This window comes from Osmerus eperlanus, chromosome 1, assembly GCF_963692335.1.
Source record: "Osmerus eperlanus chromosome 1, fOsmEpe2.1, whole genome shotgun sequence".
NCBI lineage: Eukaryota > Metazoa > Chordata > Actinopteri > Osmeriformes > Osmeridae > Osmerus > Osmerus eperlanus.
Genome location: NC_085018.1, coordinates 13,416,419 through 13,437,575, shown reverse-complemented (window position 1 = coordinate 13,437,575; position 21,157 = coordinate 13,416,419). Strand labels below are relative to the sequence as shown.

The window sequence follows — 21,157 nt, the reverse complement described above, 5'->3', positions numbered from 1 at the left end:
AACCCTAGTCATATGGACATATAAAAAGATAAAGCTCAGTATTCTGTGTGAATTGGTGTAAATGTCCCCTTTAAAGCTATCTGACAATAAATTGTTTGCTATGTATTAATCTATAATGCATGACCTCAAAGATATGCTCCATCTGTCACACCCTAGAGAGACAATCACACTGAATGATGGAGGAGGCAGGAATCAGTGCAGCTGCAACATTTGGATGATGCAAAGGCCTTTTAGGTAAAATCATGAACCACACCATGCAATACAAACAAATCCAGGAGGGAAACATCAACAGAGATTAAGTATTACATAACTACCCAGAATATAAAACAATAACCTGTCAGTCTGGAACCCAGAAGAATAGAACCGAGAGAGAGAGAGAGAGAGAGAGAGTTGCCTTGTGAGCCACACCATTGTATGACTTATATAAGAAACAATGTTGACAAGACTCAAACTCGAAAGGCAGAAGTGTCAAAACCAGGAAGTTGCTAAATAGCTTCTATGGGAAGTCTGCAGGCAGAAACAGACACCAGAGGAGAAAAACATGCACAATACCAACAGTTTCATGAACCAGAAGGGCTCTGTGGATGTGTATGTGCCAGATGTAAAGCCTCCTCAGTCCAACCTGGACCAGACAGTAGACTGTGAATCTCAGGTCCCCAGGCTATTTGAAAAAGATAGACATGGTTTTTCTCAGACATTGTAACTTTTTAGTTTTTAATCCGCTCTAACATGGCAACACTTTGATTGAGGAGAGATTCAAATCCAATATTCAAAATGTCACCTTGACTCCCTTCACATGAAGCAAGTTGGCCCTGGCAAGTCTACAGAAGTTTGCATGTGGTGCATGCATATTTAGATCAACTGCAAATAACAAGTTTCGTTCTTGCAGTTGCTTGGTGCTGATAAAGCTCAGTTTGGAAGCCCGTACGTGTCAGATATAGACTACTGTGTGACTTGGCGTACAGTCCAATAGGCTAAGCTTTAGGATAGGACAGCAAGAATTGACTCATCACTAACTGGTTGTATTTCTGTCAGGTTTTGACAAGATGAGTAGGAATGATGGATATTGGCATCTAAATACAAGCGCCTACGCTACATTAATTAAGAAATTAAGAAAAAGAAGAAATATAATTGTAAAGAAATGTTGTCATCAGTTAGGATTTATGATACAGAGTGATGATAAACTCACACAGAACATAACGTAAGTTGTAGTTTTGATAGTGTTTCCTACATGTAAGGCTTAGTGTGTCCTACATGTAAGGCCTAGTGTGTCCTGCATGTGAGGCCTAGTGTGTCCTACATGTAAGGCCTAGAGTGTTCTACATGTAAGGCTTAGTGTGTCCAACATGTAAGGCCTAGTGTGTCCTACATGTAAGGCCTAGTGTGTCCTACATGTAAGGCCTAGTGTGTCCTACATGTAAGGCCTAGTGTGTCCTACATGTAAAGCCTTGTGTGTCCTACATGTAAGGCCTAGTGTGTCCTACATGTAAGTCCTAGTGTGTCCTACATGTGAGGCCTAGTGTGTCCTACATGTGAGGCCCAGTGTGTCCTACATGTGAGGCCTAGAGTGTCCTACATGTGAGGCCAAGTGTGTCCTACATGTAAGGCCTAGTGTGTCCTACATGTGAGGCCTAGTGTGTCCTACATGTGAGGCCAAGTGTGTCCTACATGTGAGGCCTAGTGTGTCCAACATGTGAGGCCAAGTGTGTCCTACATGTGAGGCCAAGTGTGTCCTACATGTGAGGCCTAGTGTGTCCAACATGTGAGGCCAAGTGTGTCCTACATGTGAGGCCAAGTGTGTCCTACATGTGAGGCCTAGTGTGAGGCTCCGAGTGATCAGTCAAGGAAAAGTTCAACTCTGGGTGTACTTGTTGTAATAAGATATGGAGGACCTGGTGTAGTAGGTTAGGGAAGATATTTGAGACTAGAGAGTCTCTTTAGGGTGTAGTAGGCAAACTTGGAAAAGTCCCTAAAACTTTTCAGGATCAGCAGAATTTGATAAGACTCAATGAGGACCAAGAGGACATGGATTCATAACTGATAATAGACCAATATGATGTTGTAAAGGTTCAGAGGTGGAGATTTGTTGGGTATAAAAACTGTAACACAGACAAAGGAAATCAGATTGTTCCCTGGAACTTTCTCGTTGTTTAATATGGTGTATTGAGCTGAATTAAAATCCTATTTTCATCAAGACTTTCACTGGTTTCCGTGCTGTTTGTGAACTCTGAAGAAGTCGGTTTTTTCGACTTTTGGGAAGTTATGAAAAAGAAGTTGTGAAAATGGTGTGAAAAAATACACAACATCTTACAAATAGCTACAACAATTCCACATCCTTACTTCAATGATTGTTGTGAACTTTAGAGAAACTAAGGCAGTGCTAAATTAACTGAACCTCCCCTTGTGTTCCTGCCGCAGCCTGGCTTGTACATCCGCATTCTATGAGGAAAGCAGGTGCAGATTTATTTTTCTGTATCATAATCTGCAGGGATGGGAAGTGCTGCACTTTTTTTGCATGTAGCACTTCCCATCCCTGCTGAAAATGATACAGAAAAATAGTTCTGTATGTGCTAGAAGTGCTGTGCTGTCAGGAATGCAAGATCCAGCTGCCATGCTATATCAGACAGTAGAGAGGTGTACTCATTTCTTGACTCGAAGAAAACGATGCAGAGCCATTCCTCTACCTCAGGGCCCAACATCTAGATCATACCGGGAAGTATAGGGTTCTTCTGACCAAGGAGAAGAAGCCCTGGTCCCCCCCAAACGCGAAGTACAGTCAGGCGGCGTGCTTGTGAATAAAGTGGAACCTGTCTCTTTAAGAAGACGCTCTCCTGTTGCACGGGGAGGCAGGCCGGTGATTTTCCACTCATGCTAATGTATAAATGGTCACCCATTTTAAGAGACAAAGGTCAGAAAAAAAACCTTATAAATAAAATTTACCGCTGTAATACCCTTATTCTACATCCTGACGCCACACAATAGTTGAAGGGACCGCTCGCCTGTAAAGGAATAAAAGGAAACACAGCAGGTAACGGAACACGCCACCTCTATTACAACATCTATTGCCGATGCTGTGCGCTCATTTAATTTTTTTAATTTAAGGTAGTTCAATATGTTATTGTATGTGTAACGTTGACTGATAAGATGATTTGCATTACCTTCAGGACATTTTGTGAAATGTTTCATTTTTATTTCCGTATCAGTTCTCCATTAGATTGTATCATTATGATTTTGTTGCATCCATTATTTTAAACATTCCTACTTTTGTGTGTAAGAGGGATGAGGAGACCTATCCGTGTCATCGTTGGTTTTGAATCAGAATTACGCACATGGCAAATAATGTGTATGACAGCTTCAATTCTGTAGATAATTCTGCTTGATTCGGAGGTGCTTACGCATACCAATCAGTCACATCACCAATAACTTTGACGTGTCCGTATATGTTCTTTTGACATACATTGTCCATTTGCACACTGGTGCTATGCATTCGGTTCGTCAGGTAAGCTACCGTGGCGACAAACTAAACCGGGAAGTAGCTTAACCTAGATGGTTTGAATCTAAGTTATCTGCGCGTCATTCTCCAACGGTCTAACATGTCCATTCATGGCTCGTCTGCGATGTTTTTAATTGTCTTTCAGTAGCATACAGTACATATCCCATAGGTTATACAACCTTGCCAGAAATATTCCCATAATTTAATTATTTGCCATCTCTTGCCCAGTTTCTGTTTAAGCACGGATGAGGGGCTGGTGTCAGTGATGGCTTTCCCAGTTACATAAATAATTGAGTCTATGAGGGTGTGAAGAGAGATGTAGTGTTCGTGGTTACAGTACAAGCTTGAGTAGGTGAATGTATGACTGTGCTATTTCCCCGGTTCCTGGGGTATTAAGCGGTGGTGTGAAAGACATCCCTGAGGCTACCTCCATGGTAACAAGGACGCGCGCTGTAATTTGACAATCGGTGAAATCTAACTCACACACCTCAACCTAATTAGGCTACATATTGGCTATTATAGACGTCCTCTCTCAAATGCGACGGCGTTTTTTTTATTCATATGAAATTCATATAGCCTACTTGTTTGTTCATGACGCAGTTGAAACTGTCTTCATTGCTTGATGATCTGTGGGGCCGAACCGAAGACGCACCCCCTCGAAATCAAGTCTGCGAGTTAAAATTCGAGGTCGACCTGACCGTACAGCGTGTTTGACTGTAGTGATGTCTCGGCCAGTGACGGTGTACTGCATTTTGCATCAAACTATAGGTTTGTCGGTGGTGAAATGAGCTAGTGGCGAAATAGCACAAGACTGAGAGAGAACGCTGAGTGTTGTCGCCAAAGATAAAATTGGCACAGCGAAGTGACAAAGGCATTCATCACGTTATGACGTTGGTGCGCGCCCTTGAAGATTGAAGCAGGAGAAAGCATTGCTCAAATAGTGGTTTCATACAGAGCAGTAGCCTACAGATATGACTTCATGCAGATAGCTTACTGATATGGGGACTGTAGCCTGCACTATATGCTGGCAGTGATGTTATTCCTATTCATGTGAAGGTTGTTCAGCCTTGTCAATTTGCCTCTAAGGTTTTGGTCCAATTTGCCTCACCCTTTTACTGTCAACACGTTAGCCACAGATGTAGCTAACTAGATAGCCAGTGAAAACGTGGTTCTATTCCTGTCCACGAGCCTACACACTTTAAACCAGCCTCTTGTTAACACAACCCCCTCTGTTAAGGCTGTAGGTGAAGTAATGAGCCACGGGCAGATCTTTAAGCCACAGTCTCCCACATATCAAGTCAAATGACCTCCCTTTGTACCAAATGAACACATCAAAGGTCTAAGCATAATCTTGTCAATGAGAATTTGGCCGGGTTTAACTACCATCCAAATAATGAGATTCTAAAAACCTAATTTAGCAACATTTAAAAGTTGTAAGGCATTGGCCAGTGTGATTTATTGCAATGTAGATTGAGCTGCTTGGCTGATAATGCATTTGTACACCAGACCCACGTTAACAAGTTAACATGCTGCTTCAGGAATGATAATCCCAGTGCTGCTTAGTTTGCTAATATTGTAATTAGAAGAACACCAACCTCGAGGGCCCTTAAGGCTGCCATTCCTCCTCTTCATATAAAGGACATGCAGTCTATCTCCCAGCGAGCCCCCCCCCCCCCCCCCCCTAAGAAACAGCCAGTCTCTCCTTCAACCCTCCCATGCTCTACTTTCTCTTTAACCTCCTTAAAGTCTGTCTCTCGTGCTCCCCTCACAGCCTATCTCCCATCCTCCGACCCTCAGTCTACCCACCCTCCTTCTCCCCTCACAGCCTACCTCCTCTCAGAATCTGTCTCCCGTCCTCCTCCTCCATTCTCACTCTGCCTCTCCTCCTCCAGCCAACATACTGTCAGAATTGACAGAAATCGCTCACCAGCCAGTTAAACATCCCATAATAGTGTGTTTGGCTGGAGAGCTCATGGCTATGTGCCAGCTGGGATGCAGTTTACGTGGTCTTAATGAGTCCAGGCACGGTCAAATAGCCGTCTGAACCTAGGCTGGTAGTGGAGACGAGGTCCAGAAAGGTGTCAGTGTGTAAAAATACCATGGCACTCCTTGGGTTTGGGTCTAAGGAGAGGGCAAGGTCTATTTTCAGAGCGTCTTTGGACCTTGAAAGATGCAGTCGTGAATCCCCCTCTATTGTGTGTGTGTGTCGCTGTGAATGAAGTGGTTCTCTACTTTCATCTATATTTTACGGCCTGGTCTATATCCTTGCTGGCTTGCTGCCCCACTAGTGCATGTCTGATATCATGCATGTGGTACATTATTAACCATTCCTGAACCACTGACCCAGTTGTCCCCTCTTTCGGGACCAGGAGAGGTTAAAGCTAGCTGTTTCTCAACCTCAAAAATAAGTGCACAACTTACAGAATTACATGGGGAGTCAGGTGGCTGAGCGGTTAGGGAATCGGGCTAGTAATCTGAAGGTTGCCGAAGTTCGATTCCCGGCCATGCAAAATGAGTGCCCTTGGGCAAGGCACTTCACCCTACTTGCCTCGGGGGAATGTCCCTGTACTTACTGTAAGTCGCTCTGGATAAGAGCGTCTGTTAAATGTAAATGTATGTAAGTCATAACATGCATCATTTATATTCCTCCAGTGTGTCTGGACACACCGCCTGCGAGAAGTGTTTGTGGTGTTGCAAGTGGTGAGAAGACCCTCCCCTAAGTTATTTAGAAAGCAGATTTATCTTTGTTGTTATTGGTATAACTACCTAGCTAGCTACTATGTAGTAAAGTTGGTTTGGAATTGCCAGCTCCAACTGAAAGGTCTTGAATTTGTACTTGTCTTCCTGGCCTAATGAATTAGGACCGGTATTCAATCCCAGGCCTTTCCTTTAACTGGGAACTGTGTTGTTATTGAACACTTGAAGACTGCTGTGAACTTGAGTGTATATGATCCAACAGTCAGCTGATCATGTGACTTGAATGGAGAGTGAAAGTCAGAGTATGAACACATCCCAGTGTTTGCTCACTGAAGATAGGACTTGTAGTGCACACACACACACACACACACACACACACACACACACACACACACACACACACACAGATTGAAGCTACATCTATGCTTTGGGTTATCCTCAGTTACACAAACAGAAGCCAGACTGTATCTCTGCTTAGAGGCTGATGCACAGTCCAGGGTTCTGTCAGTGTATGTGTCTTGAGCCTCTTCAATTGTATCAGTCAGATAGGCTATCAGGTTCAGGGCCAGACCAACTGTGGGCCCTTTATGGTGCCTACTGTAGTCCATACAGTAGAGGAATGTGTTATGATAGAGAGAGAGATGGAAAGAGAAAGGGAGAGAATAGAGTTTTAATGTGAAAGCCTCTCTTAAAATAGGGCCGTTATGTAAGCGGCCTGAGCCGCACGTGTCCCACAGCCCTGAAGTCTCCCTAAGCTGCCTGCCTCTTTCACACGCGTACACGCATACATACATACATATACGCACGCACTCACATACATGTACGCACGCACACATACATACACACGCACACACTCACATACAGCATACACACGCACAAACACACACACATACACACATGCAAAACAACACACGTGAGTCAGTTGGGACTTGAACTTCAGGAGTAGCAGAGGTGGTTTGGACCCCAAGGATGTTTTACTGCGGTTGACTCGGGAAACGCAGGTTCAAATTCTTGCCAGCGAGCCATAGAACATCCAGCTCATGAGTACAGAAAAGTACCTGTGAGGGTAAAGGTTACCAGACTCCAGTTGATCCTCTTAGGATGCCAGACTGATGCTGTCCCCTCCTGTTTGGGTGCTTGGAGGAGGAAGAGAAAGGATTGTGAGGAAGGCTGTGTTTATTACAGGAAACGTTAGATGTCTTATCAGATTCAGCCAGAGGCTCCCAATGTTCCTCATCCTTTAACACACACAGACACACAAGCTTATGGAGCTTAACCTCTTGTGGTCCTGAACACACACAAAACCAACAGACACACACAAACACTAAAAACACACTCGCTTGACCACAAGCATCAATTCCTCCACTTTCCTGTCTTCCGTCAGCCTGAGGGAGGTCCTCACTGTTATACTGTTGACACATATGCAAACTTGGTGATCACAGATCATGTTCTGCTATAGGCTGTTGGACATAATTGCATCCTGCACATTTGAATCTGGGAAGTTCATCCAAGGACATGTAAGTCAATGTACTTCCGGTTTTGACTGCGGAAGAGGGAAACCTCTGCATCTGCAGAGTGTGCCATCGTGCCAGATGTGAAATTCATCAATAATGACGACCAGGAATGTACATCTAAGAAACATTCCACCCGAAAAATCTCACCCAATAAGCATGAGCCCTCCCATGGGTGTCTGTCCTGACCAGAGGAAGCAGCTACTGAGGCCATCATGATGCCAGTTAGCTTCATCAACGCTTGTCTCTGCGTGTTATCAGGAAGACAGCTGGCTAACAAGCCACATGCATGTGCTGTAACCAGAGACGGGTGTGAGCACCCAGTGGAAACTTAGCAAGGTAATGGTTCCCCTCCAGATGGGCCCTGCTCATCCCAGCCTCACCCTGGCCTCTGCTTGGCTTACCTAGACCGCACCTGATATACTTGGCACCTGTCTGTCTATCTGACTGACTGCCTGTCTGCGTGTCCTGAAGTGTCAGAGAGTGGAAAGTTACCTGGAGTGTGTCACTCCATTCCAAGAGGCTTTACCCTGTCAGAGGACAGGGTTTATCTGCCTTAGTTAGTGGGCGTGTCTGGCTGTGAGCCGTGGTTGGTCCATGCAGGCTAAGGTGACCCGAAGAAGAGAGTATACGATGAGATTCGAGGGATGGTATAGAGAGGAGAGGATCAGACACAACACTAACCCAACGCTGCCATGAAGGAGATGTAAGTAGAGGAACCAGGGGAGAGGGGATGTTTGTCTGGGGGGGGGGGGGGGGGGGGGGCACAGGATGTCGAGACGAGGGGGATGCAGCGACTGGGATTCGTTAACCCAAGGAAAAAGTACCAAACAGACAGAAGACTCAGACAATGGATCATGGACTTTTCCGTACAGTCAGCTCGGTGTGTCATAGGGCTTATGTAGTCTATATAGATAGGAAGGACAGTGAGTTGCGCTTAAACAGAGCCAGGGTTATTGGTCTTCTGTACTGTTGCTTTACGAGACACATAGATTACACTTATACAGATTTTGACTTCTGGCTCTAGCGTGTCTTCCGTATGTTGAAAAGCCTATTTTTGATGGTCTTTTAACTGTGATCCTCTAATGGCGATTAAGTATGGAATGTCTTTACTAGTGCATCTGCTTGTACATGGTACAGTATGCTGATAATATGAGTTGTTAATGGAAAAAAAACTAAATGATGAGGTCATTGACTTCAGGTACAGACAAAGAAGGATACTGAGAAAGTGTCCCGAGTCTGACCTAAGCAGTCTTCCAGGAGTTCACGTAATGGAATTAAACTCATTAGCCTACTGGCGGGCCTAAAATTAGCTTGCAAGTTAGACTACTGCAGGGCGCAAACTATCCGTAACATAATCAACTAGCCAGTTGGCCTACTGCAGCAAGGTGTTACAAGCTGGGCATATTGGCCTACTAGACGACATACATTAGTCATCCTTGCGGGCCTGTGATGTCAACAGTGACATGGACAGGGATGGAGAAATGACGGATGGAGGGATGAAAGGGCTTGGGTTGACATTTGCCGACGACAGCGAGACCTACAGTATGGCGCTCAGAGAGTTGGCATGGCTCTCTGTCTCTCCACATCTCTGTCAGAGTGTCTGGTTCCGTAGGATGAGGTGCACTAGGAAATGAGACGCACGTTTGCTGGGACATTTAATGATATCGTAAGATGAACTCGAGAATTCATTTCAAACTGTCAAACTGTCTACGTTGCAACATTGTGTTTGATCTAGGTTGCATATAAAAGAATAGCACAATGACAGGAAACGTGCTTTCATCATGCCAGAGAACAGGCTGATAGACAGGCAGAGCAGTGCTTAGTAGTTGAGGTTGATATACAATCTTAGTCCCAAGTATAGCCCAGCTCATATGGCTCTGGTAGCCAAGTTAGACACACACTGTCTTGGATTACACTCGGCGGTCGCACCACATGTGTAAACGCATCGTAAATCTCATGCCTACAGGAAATGCTCTGAGAATTTGCTACCAACAGGAGTGACTTCAAGTAGCTCACAGACGACGGTTTGTCTGTAACTCCCACACGCCCACAGCTCCTCTGGGGAAGGGAGCTGTCCAATGTTTGGCGGTCCAAAACAAGATGATGTATTGGCTATTGTATCTCTTTGAGGGAGACGTAGTACGTAGCTTTCTGCTCGCAAATCGATGACACACTCAATCTTCAGGACTTTAGAACCAAAGTGATTAATTGTCAATCTCTGTCTCTCTCTCTCTCTCCCACAACCCCTACAGCATGGCACAGAAAGAGAAGCTGCAGTGTCTGAAGGACTTCCATAAAGACACTCTGAAGCCCTCCCCAGGCAAGAGCCCGGGCACGAGGCCCGAGGACGAGGCGGAGGGAAAGCCGCCCCAGAGGGAGAAGTGGGCGAGCAAGCTTGACTTCCTGCTCTCCGTGGCCGGCGGCTTTGTGGGTTTAGGCAACGTGTGGCGCTTCCCTTACCTCTGCTACAAGAACGGTGGAGGTGAGGAGACTCGTTAGTCACTCGGTTGTACGTGTCAAGAAGTGTGCGATAGTCGTGTCACTTCTCGATCCTGTTGAAACGAAATTCAGTTTCTGTCTGTCTGTGTCTCTCTCGCTCTCTCTCTCTTCGACGTCTCTCTCCCTCAGGTGCATTTCTCATTCCGTACTTCATCTTCCTGTTTGGAGGGGGACTTCCTGTTTTCTTCCTGGAGGTGGCGCTTGGGCAGTTCACCTCCGAGGGCGGCATCACCTGCTGGGAGAAACTCTGTCCCATCTTTACCGGTGAGTAACATGGAAATGGTCTCTACTGCTGGGTAGAAACACCGTCCTCTACAGGAGTTCATTCTCTGTTTTTCTGAGGAGGGTTCAAATGTCCTCTCGGCACTGTTTGAGGATCCTTTATATCTTTCTCAACCTTGTGACGAGGGATGTGACGTCAGTGTCTGGCCTGCCACCAGACTGGGATGACCTTGTTTTGATTCTAGTTGCTAGGATACCAGGCCCTATTTTGACTCTGGTTGCCAGGAGCCCTTTGCTGCAGATCCATCCTTTTCTCCTTTCCTCTCTCCTCCTCTTTCGCTCCTATCCTTCCTGCTATCTACCAGCTGATTTAATGCTAGAATTATTACTCTCCCAAACGCACACACACACACACACAACTATCGTTTTTTGTATCTACCGACTCAAAGGATTCTGAGCTGTAGCTTCATGTACCGTAAAAAACGAGGTCTGTGCACATGCCCAGTTTTTTCTTTCTCTTGCACCACCCTCCACACACACAAACACACCCACATGGGCACATACACGTACAGAGGCACACACACACTCATACAAGCTCCCAGAACCCTTGAGACTTGGCCGTGAACAGAATGTGCTGAATTGAATGTTGCCATGGTAGCAGTGCAGGAAAACATCTGAGAGACCTAGCGATGAGATGGGAGTAGTGGAGAACGACATTGACGAGTTGCAGAGATTGATGGAGGGGGCACTCTGTTAAACAAGACAAAGAAAATGGAGATTCCAGTATTTCATTACAAGCTGCCTCTGCTGAACCGCAAATCACTTAGACCCGAAGATGGATATATCTAGATTGTTTAAAATCTGTGTATCAACCACCCACACAACCACACCTTATACTTCTATCTTTTGTCCCTGCCAGGTATCGGCTATGCCTCCGTCGTGATCGTGTCTCTGCTCAACATATACTACATCGTGATCCTGGCCTGGGGCCTGTACTACCTGTTCCAGTGCTTTCAGCCTGAGCTGCCCTGGGCGCGCTGCAACCAGCCCTGGAACACCCCCAACTGCGTGGAGGACACCGTCCGTAAGAACAAGACCCTCTGGCTGGCTGCTAACGTCACCAACTTCACCTCCCCAGTCACCGAGTTCTGGGAGTGAGTACCCTTCAGGGCTGCTGCCAAAGCAAGCGGCTTTACGCAAATTCATAAACTGAAAGGCACACGTGCGCGTACATACGCGCTCCCCCCCCCCCCCCCCCCAAATCTTACAAACGCCACAGACTGTCTCTCTCTCTTTCTTTCTCTTTTTTTTTCTTTCTTTTTTCTTCTCTCTCTCTCTCGTGCACACACCCAAACCATGTAGAGCCTTACCTAAAGTCAGCCTTTCTCCCCTCCCAGGCGTAATGTGCTGTCCATCTCCAGCGGTATTGACGACCTGGGGCCCGTCAAGTGGGACCTGGCTCTCTGTCTGCTGGCCGTCTGGGTCATCTGCTTCTTCTGCATCTGGAAGGGAGTCAAGTCCACTGGAAAGGTATGCAACCAAACTGCATGCGCACTTTGGATGGTTTTGATTGATGCTCATGATACTCTTAATCCCAGAGACCCCCACCTACAACCTGGAGGTCATATAAATGGAGTACATTTAGTAACTTGGTCTTCAGGCATGACCAGGCTTGGCTTAGGCATGTTGCTCTATTCACATGGAAAGGCAATTACCCAGTGCATATACCTTGAACTTGACACATTGATTACAACAAGACACAGGACACACCCTCTGGTTGTGGTGTGGCTTCACACGCTCTGGCGACGCTCTGCTCAGTCCTGGCTCTGGTTCCTTCCATGTTGTTCCACGCTGTCCCCCCTCCCTCTCAGTCCTGGAGATGGTTCTATCCTGGGTCGTAAAGCTGTTCCTCAGCCCAGCCATAAACTAGTTTAACTGTAGACCATGAAGCCACTTCCCTGGGCTCGGGAGGCCTCAGCGTGTGGAGCACCATTACTACCTGAGTGGAACAGCTGTAAACAAACCTCAGACACGACACCACAACACCCCAGAGACCTTAGATGGCTCAATCGATCCCAGACTGCAGTTTCTTCTTTTTTACTGCCTTAAATCCCCCATATTGATTGGTCGGGTCTGATTCATGTTTTGTGGTGACGCTAGGCTGCATCTCATTCTGCAGCCCCTATCCCTTCCCGGCCAAGGCAGTTGTGCCTCACAGCACGCTTGACTGCTTCAGCTACAGAAAATTAAACCAACTGACACATTTTTCAGATTTACAACAGCTCGATCTGAGATTTTGATCATTTATATATTAATCATTTGTTTATTTATCAAATATTTATAGATGCATATTTGACGATAAAATGTATATATCTGGAGGAACTTCTAAGTTACTGGATAGCGTGAAGAGAGAAATAACAGGATGTTGTGATTCTGGGTCCGGTGGCTGATAGTCTTCCCTCCCTCCCTCCCTCCCTCCCTCCGTCACAGGTGGTGTACGTCACAGCAACCTTCCCTTTCCTCATGCTCATCATCCTGTTGATCCGTGGCGTGACGCTGCCCGGCGCCTCCGTGGGCATCAAGTTCTACCTGTACCCAGACCTGGCTCGCCTCAAGGACCCCGAGGTAGGTGCCCCGGCCGTGCCCGAGCACAAAGCTGCCAACGTGGCGTCCGTCCCCATACGGGTCTGAACCTGGGATATGTGGTCAAACGGCGCAGCAGTCCTTTCCCATAGCCCTTACTTAGCTGTCAGCCTGTCTGTCCTCCCGTCCCCAGGTGTGGATCGACGCGGGGACCCAGATCTTCTTCTCCTACGCCATCTGTCTCGGCGCCATGACGTCCCTGGGAAGCTACAACAAGTACAAATACAACTGCTACAGGTGAAGGCCGCTGCTGGGGGGGCGGGGGGGCGGGGGCGGTGGGGAGTTGGGGGGGCGTGTTCCCTGTGTGTTCATTAACACCCTCCATGACATATGTGTGACATAGGGACTGTTTGCTGCTGGGAGCCCTCAACAGCGGTACCAGTTTTGTGTCTGGCTTCGCAATATTTTCCGTCCTGGGCTTCATGGCACAAGAGCAAGGGGTGGACATTGCCGATGTGGCAGAGTCAGGTACGAGGGTCTCTGTGGCAGTGATGGTGGGCACTGCTACTTAAAATCAAACAACTACTACAGAACTTAGTGGAAGGTCAATCCAATTGAGGAAAACCTAAGAGGAACACAAATTTGAAAAGGCATTTGAATTCAGATACGGAATTGATCACTTAAAGACGGCACCAGATATGGCAGTATCGGCAATCAAACACTCCTGGATGATGAGGATGATGATGATGAATAAGCTCAGTGATCCAGTCTGTTGTCGTGGCGACAGTTGGATTGGGCGGGAATCCTAGCTTACAATGCTTACAATGAGAAAAACACGCAAGGCGATGCTTGGACTGTTTTTTTTTTTATAACATTTTGTATACCCATTCTGTCCCAGAACTGGAAATGAAAAGTTAATGGCTCACTGGGTTAGTTCAAGCAGATGTGGCAGAGAAGGAAAGTTTCAGCAGTTGGGAAGTTTCAATATCCCCTTTGTAACAAGATTTAAACCACCTAGCAGCATTTAAACCATCTCCTTCCGGGCAGTTTTTTTTTCGCTCGACTGATTCTGAAATTTCGACTGTACAACGTTCCACTGTGTGATTTCCTCTGTGAATTCTATTGGCTTTCTCAACCTGTACCTCTGACACTGACGTATTACTGTACTTCCTTCCTCCTGCGTATGCAGAGGTGTCCTGTTACCGATTGGCAACACTTGGAGGATTCTACCGGTGATTTTACTATTAATAAGAAAATCATCTTCTTACATTTTCTAATCCTCTATGGATTCGTCAACACACACTAACACACACAGCCAAGTCTGTCTCAGGTCCTAACAGACTGAGATCCGGATCTCTCCTGCAGAATTCCAGACCAGCAGCTCTCTGGAGCTAAGCTAGTTTAGCGCATTCAGCTACAGGCCCAGTCTACCTGCTCTACCTACTCTACATACCCTGCGTCAAGCCACTTTTAGGATGATACTGAAGTTATCTAGACACACAGGACAGAACTCAGTCTGACTGCTTTAGTTTGCATGTCTTCTGTTGTGAGGGGCTAGAACCCTGACAGGTAAGCTTTAGAACATCTTAGAGCAGGTGTACAGGACAAGTAGGTGTCCAGCTGACCAGGTAGACCAAGTAAGTGGACAGAACAGGCAACCACCCGAGGTAGTGTAGTGAGGTCTGAGGGGTAGGAGAAGGACAGGGAGAGAGAGAGAGACAGAGGAGTGCAGTAGCTTAGTAGTAGTCATGCCGTGTTTGGTTGGATGCCTGTTCATGGTGCACAGCTCACCCTACAGGGCGAGTCTCCAACCCTGCTCCTGGAAAACCGCCTTCCTGTAGCTGTTTTTGGTTGTTGCTGCAACCCCAGTCGCCACCAACCTGGCTCCACACAACCAGCTAATAATTAGAATCAGGTGTGCCACGTTAAGGTTGGAGCAAAAACCTACAGGAAAGTAGATCTCCAGGAGGAATCTTGGATAACCCTGCCCTACAGTATACTGCTTCAGACATGTTTGTCGTTCTCCCTGCTTTGTATTGAACTTCTGTTGAACAGGTTGCTCAGTGTTCTTCGATCGCTGTCAAGCTGAAGAGGGAAAGGCGACGTATGTTGCCTTCACCCCTCTGACATGTTACACATGTGTTGCATACATGTTTTGCTAGCTGTGATATCACGTTAATCAGACGGGGCCATGTGGAGCTAGGGGTAGCTCACGTAGCTGCTATAGGAGAGAGGGCCGAAGGAGATGCCCATGTTATAGCACCCAGAGCCAGACAAGCAAGACGATGGCTCAATAGAAATGCATTAACAGTCTCGGCCAATCGTAACTTGTTATTCCCTTGACTTCATGCCATTGGATCAAAGACAGACGTAGCTTCTACACATTCTGACATTCCAATTTGGTCTGTGCCGTGATTGGGCGCATCCTGGCGGCACAGACCAGATGAGCCAATCGACTTGTTCTAATTGCGTCTCCCCCCACCTCCCCCTCCCTCTGTTCTTCCCTCCACAGGCCCAGGACTGGCTTTCATTGCCTATCCCAAAGCTGTCTCCATGATGCCCCTACCAACCTTCTGGGCTATTCTCTTCTTCATCATGCTTCTGCTTCTAGGCCTCGACAGTCAGGTAGGTACACACACACACATTCTACATATGAAAGCCAACATTTTCAAGTTTGAGTGTGTATCTAATACTTTATAAATATCCCCTCGTAGTTTGTCGAAGTGGAAGGACAGATCACATCTCTGGTAGATCTGTATCCATCCTTCCTAAGGAAGGGTTACCGGCGGGAAATCTTTATAGCTATAGTGTGCTCCGTCAGCTATCTTCTTGGACTCTCCATGGTCACCAAGGTAACCACGACAACCGTGTACTCAACATGATCACATGTTCCTGGCCTCGGCGCCAGCGCATTCATGCGGGGCTGTCCGTGAGCTCTGACCTCACACCCAACAACCTGCGTGGACCTCTGACCTCTCCTCTCTCCCTCTTCTGCAGGGTGGCATGTATGTGTTCCAGCTCTTTGACTACTATGCAGCCAGCGGCGTGTGCCTTCTGTGGGTTGCATTCTTTGAATGTATTGCTGTAGCCTGGGTTTATGGTAAGTCGGCTGGGGGCCGTACTTGGGGAAAGATTGCAGCTCCAGACTGCTGGTCAAGGCGGCTTGTCTCGTGTGTGTGTGTGTGCTGTTGAGGAGAGCCAAGGGTTGTGACCTGCGTGTAACGCCAGCCTGTCCTCCTCCTCCATCCCTCGTCCAGGTGCTGATAACTTCTACGATGCCATCGAGGACATGATTGGCTACAGACCCAACCCCTGGATGAAATGGAGCTGGACTGTGATCACTCCTGCGCTCTGCGTGGTGAGTCTCCTCGCCGGTTACTGCTGCCGCTTAATCTGTTTACGGCCAGGCTTAATCTGGTTACGTTACAACTTAATCTGGTCGCACGACTGGTTCATCACTTTACGCGTCTTGTCGTTCTGATTATGCTACTAGTCAGTTTGGATTGGATTTGCCTGTCATGGTAGATGTCTGGTGAGAAGGTGGGACTAAGAGACCAAGTGTCAGTTATAAACTGTTGCTAATAAACTCATTCTTGGCTTGTCTGGAAATAGCTTCAATGTGAATGAATGACCCCTTTGTTAACCACTAGGAAAACATTAACTAAAGCATTCATGCTGAATCTTAACTATAGTCTGTCTGCTATCAGTTAAGTACATATTTACCGGTTCTCTTCCTTACAGGCCTGCTTCGTCTTTTCATTGGTCAAATATAAGCCTTTGACGTACAACAAGATCTACGAGTATCCTGATTGGTCGATCGGAGTGGGCTGGACCCTGGCCCTGGCCTCCATGATTTGCATCCCTATGGTGGTGGTCATCAAGATCATCCAATCGGACGGTCCACTCATCGAGGTGTGTGCCTCTCCCCTCCTCATGGCTCAGTAGTGCGTAGTGGCACTCTACCCTGAACCCTCCTCTACTCTTCTATCAGACGTCTCCACTGAAAGCCTTGATAACCTTAATGATGATCTCGCTGTTGACATGAAGTTAAACAGTTACTCTCTTCTTCCCCCCCCCTCTCTCGCTCTCTCTCCCCACCCCCCCACCCCCTCTTCCTCTCTCATTCTGTCTTCTCGCTCTCTCTCCTCACCCCCCCCCTCTTCCTCTCTCATTCTGTCTTCTCCCTCTCTCACCCCCCTCCTCTCCCACTGTACCACCCCCCCCCCCCCCCCTCTCCCACAGCGTATCAAGGCGGTAGCGGCCCCAGTGCGCGGCGGAGCGAGCTCCCGCCCGGCGGACCACAACCACGGCAAGAGTGGCGAGCTGGGCTACCCCCTGGACCCCAACGGGAACAAGGGCCTGATGAAGCCCACCCACACCATCGTGGAGACCATGATGTAGTAGACCAGCCTTCGCTCTCCGTGAGAGGACCCCGCCCCCCCCACCCACCCACCCCCCACCTCTCCCCTGGCTTTCTATGTGATAGTTTAGAGTGCTACCGTACCGCTAGGCCCCAACAGTTTACATTGTGTCTGCACTACGACTTGCTTGGGCTCGTTTTCTACACAGGAAGTTACATATTATGGTTTTTCTGTCCATGTTTTTAATATTTTTTATTCGACTTGTTATTATTATTATTGATATTACTACTATAATTATTATTACAATTGCCGTAGTTTTTAGAAGAAGATAATTTTTGATCTCGGACGTACACAAAGCAGTACCTTTTTCGAAGTAGATTCGTACATGTTATCTTTCTAACTCCTATCCTGTAGATAATGGAATAACAGTACTCTGTTTTTGAGGTGGCATTTAAACAACAAAAAAAGACTTGTACCTACAAAGGGCCATATATACCAGTAAGACTAAATCTGTAACGTGTTTAATAGTAACATATGAATCTGTAGCTGTTGGTAGAAGGAGCCTCAGGCCCTGCCTCGCTCACTTCCTGTCTCTGTTTCTGTAGGGGTGCTAGTGAGGTGAGACTAGTCCAGTTGGTGTAGTTGTTCTTATTATTGTTGTTGATGTTTGTCGTAAACCACCGCTGACTGTAACTCCACCAGCTACAGAGACCACATCACCTAGCGGGGCTACAGTGTTAGCCAGCCCCTCCCCCGTGTGGTACAGTCCAACCCTGTCATGGTATGCTCCATCCTTGTCTGTGCGAGAGATGTTAAAGATCTCTGCAAAGCGGTGCACACATTTTCATGTCTTGTGTTCTAGGCGTGTTCTACTGGAGGCTTGTTTTACTGTAGGGCATATTCTAGGCATGAGGGTGTATAGCTAGTGGTTTTATCATGTGACTTCTCCCTTTGTGGGTGGACCAGACACACACAACATCATGCTGGTAACACCAGCACCATCTTCTGACAGCATCAAACTTAAGCAGGAACCACCTGACGTCATAGCCATGGTTTTTTTTCCATTAGCTAACAACATCAGAGATGCCCCAGAGAGTGCGGCTTTTGGCCTACGACATCATAAGACCAAGTGATTTGTACACATTTATGACATCACTATGACATCATGACATTCTCCCATACACTGCCCCTGATACAGTCCTTAGTCGTCATGCTGACTCCGCTCTCAACGCTGACAGTGTTTGCTGCTCACCCCCCTGCTCCTCCCCCCCCCCGACCCTCACACACCACAGGGGTTTAGAAGGGCCTCCCCCTTCTGCCTTGTCACACTCCCTAAGATCTCTTTCCTCCTGTTCTCTCTTTCCTCCTCCTCCTCCTCCTCCTCTCAGCTTCACCTGAGCCCAGAAAGTTTCATTTGAGGGAGGGGTGGGAAAGGATGCTTCTGATGAGCATTAAGCATGCGCAAAAGCGACACGCTCGCTAGCCCTACGTTGAAATGTGAAACTCACCTGGGGAACTGAAGCTGTAGTCAGTTACATTCATAGATACACATCTATAATTTTTTTTCTAACGCAAGTTAATTCAAATGTCATGTTTTATTTTTGATTGTTTTTCAATCACATTTGCCTTTTGTATCCAAATATCTTGTGTCTGAGTCATTTGTCTGCAGTGGTTCACCTCTGCAACTGTTTAATCGATTAAGCTGCAATCTGTAATGTGCAATATACTTTTTAGAATAAGAAGTATTTGTTTCATTTATTTTTTGGGAAACATGTGGTACTAACTTTGAAATGTTTTGAAAGTTTGAACCTGCAAACACATTGGAGAAAAACATCAATGCAATTTTCAGGGGCCAATGAAAAAGCTTAGACAGTGATGTACTGCCATCACAACCAACCAAAACGTTCAAAGCAGTAGCACTGCCTGGCGCCCCCTAGAGGCGTCATCAACTCTCTAACCCCACCCACTGAAGCACGCCAGTCACTGGTTCACCAGGATAGTGGTGATCCCCACCATGACCATATCAGAATGGAAGGGGCCTGGTAGACAAACATGACTGGGGAGACACTCTGACCATATCTCCACAAAGCAGAGAAAATGATATGTAAACTACATATGTAGTTAGTGCAGCTGTGGCCAGGGCTAGGCTAAGGAACCCTCCAACTTTATCCCTGAAAACCAAATGGCACAATATCAGACGAGAGTATCCATATCCACCACTCTTAAGATGCCATTACCTCACCTATCCCAGACTAACTCAACTCTTCATCCAAGGTTAACTCCCCTATGCCAGACTAACTCAACTCTTCATCCAAGGTTAACTCCCCTATCCCAGACTAACTCCACTCTCCATCCAAGGTTAACTCCCCTATCCCAGGCTAACTCCACTATCCATCCAAGGTTAACTCCCCTATCCCAGACTAACTCCACTCTCCATCCAAGGTTAACTCCCCTATCCCAGGCGAACTCCCTCCCAGTCCATCATCCAACCCAGGCAAACCTCACCTATCCCATGCTCCTCTCCTGCAAACACAGCACATACCAGCCCCTCCTTTCGCAGAATGTATTAGGAGAAATCTTTTCAATTCACAGAGAAACATTTGTAAAGAATTTGAGAGTTTTTATTTTTTATTTCTATGGCTAACCTGTAAGCAGAATAATGTGTATTTAAACAGGTTTTACAAGACGTAAAACATTTTTATTTCTTAATAAAAAAAATATCTTTCAAATAAAGCCTTTGCTTCTCTTGACGGCATCATCAGTGTGTGAAGGCCACAGAGCAGATAGAATGCACTTTAACCCCAATCCCCCCCAACACACACACACGCACACATTGCTCTACTGCCTCATGTCTGCTGGTGAACCCAGGAAGTAGTTAGGATCACAACCCTCTGACCCTTCCAAGACAGGCCCACAATGCACCATCCTGGTGGAATCCCTGCTGGGTGTTTGAGCCTGCTTCATTCGTCCCCAGGGAGGGAAATATTGAGTTAGTCAGACTCCGATTAGCACCCTTGAGCCCAGTCATCTGGGTCCTGTTTGCGTGAGGTCCATCAGGAGGCTGTGGTGAGTCTCCATTTGATGACCTAGCTCTGCTGGCTTCAGGCTCCAGTAGAAAGGAGAGGTGGGAAGGCCTAGCAGGACGAGGCTGAGGCAGGCAGACCCTGGGCAGAAGTGGCCAGAACACTGGACTCTGCTGCATCTGTTTTCAAAATGAAATCCCAGGCCCCACATTGAACAGATTAAGATTTGGGACTGAGGCAGTCATTTAGAAACCATGGAATCGAACCCTGGTCTCTCATGGGAGAGACTGTAGCTCAACTTAACTGTGCTGCAATGACTGCAACAACTTGGAGGCACAACTTGGCCCTCTAGTCAGGAATTAGTCATCTAAAGAATGGTATTTCAGCCCATTGGAGGACAACACGTGATGATAAACTCCTCACACTCCCCAAAGCCTCCTGAACCTCACGGTTATGTAATCCAGCCGTCACGTTGACTGGCCCAGCCGTGAGGGGTGTTGGTGGCGGGGAGAGGGGGGCAGACGGCAGATGCTGGTGACTGTTGATCTGGCTTGGAATGAGCATGGCTGACAGGTGCGGGTGGGGGGGGAGGGAGAGAGAAGCATAGAGACCAGCTTCCTGACGAGCATCAGTCAGAGAGGAAAAACTAGATGTCTTGTGTCCCATTTGAGGGCCTTCTGGGTGAGGCAGCAGCCCCCACACAGACACACACACACACATCCTTCTACATCCCCATCCCTCTCCACTCCTATTCCCTATGCCTCT

At 47.0% G+C, this 21,157-nt stretch overlaps 1 protein-coding gene across 2 annotated transcripts; it reads left to right on the top strand.

Annotated features, from left to right (window-relative positions):
* Positions 1–2,869: 2,869 nt before the first annotated feature.
* On the top strand, positions 2,870–20,117 carry slc6a6b (solute carrier family 6 member 6b). 2 transcript variants are annotated; one of them, XM_062461350.1, is made up of 14 exons: positions 2,870–3,028; positions 9,957–10,186; positions 10,333–10,467; positions 11,345–11,579; positions 11,823–11,955; positions 12,916–13,050; positions 13,202–13,305; positions 13,412–13,536; positions 15,521–15,633; positions 15,723–15,860; positions 16,006–16,108; positions 16,266–16,366; positions 16,750–16,920; positions 17,251–20,117. In XM_062461350.1, the coding sequence occupies exons 2-14, from the start codon at positions 9,958–9,960 to the stop codon at positions 17,407–17,409; spliced, it is 1,881 nt and encodes a 626-aa protein (XP_062317334.1). In that variant the 5' UTR covers positions 2,870–3,028; position 9,957; the 3' UTR covers positions 17,410–20,117. The 2 variants fall into 2 exon arrangements, with proteins under 2 accessions (XP_062317334.1, XP_062317326.1); XM_062461342.1 differs by lacking the exon at positions 2,870–3,028 and adding an exon at positions 8,263–8,407.
* The last annotated feature ends 1,040 nt before the right edge of the window (positions 20,118–21,157 follow it).

What these genes read in the sequence shown, in the direction of transcription:
- slc6a6b (XM_062461342.1), top strand. An exon ending in CTGCTACAAGAACGGTGGAG is followed by an intron (nt 10,187 to 10,332) that starts GTGAGGAGACTC and finishes TCTCTCCCTCAG; the next exon opens with GTGCATTTCTCATTCCGTAC. An exon ending in TGCCGATGTGGCAGAGTCAG is followed by an intron (nt 13,537 to 15,520) that starts GTACGAGGGTCT and finishes TTCCCTCCACAG; the next exon opens with GCCCAGGACTGGCTTTCATT.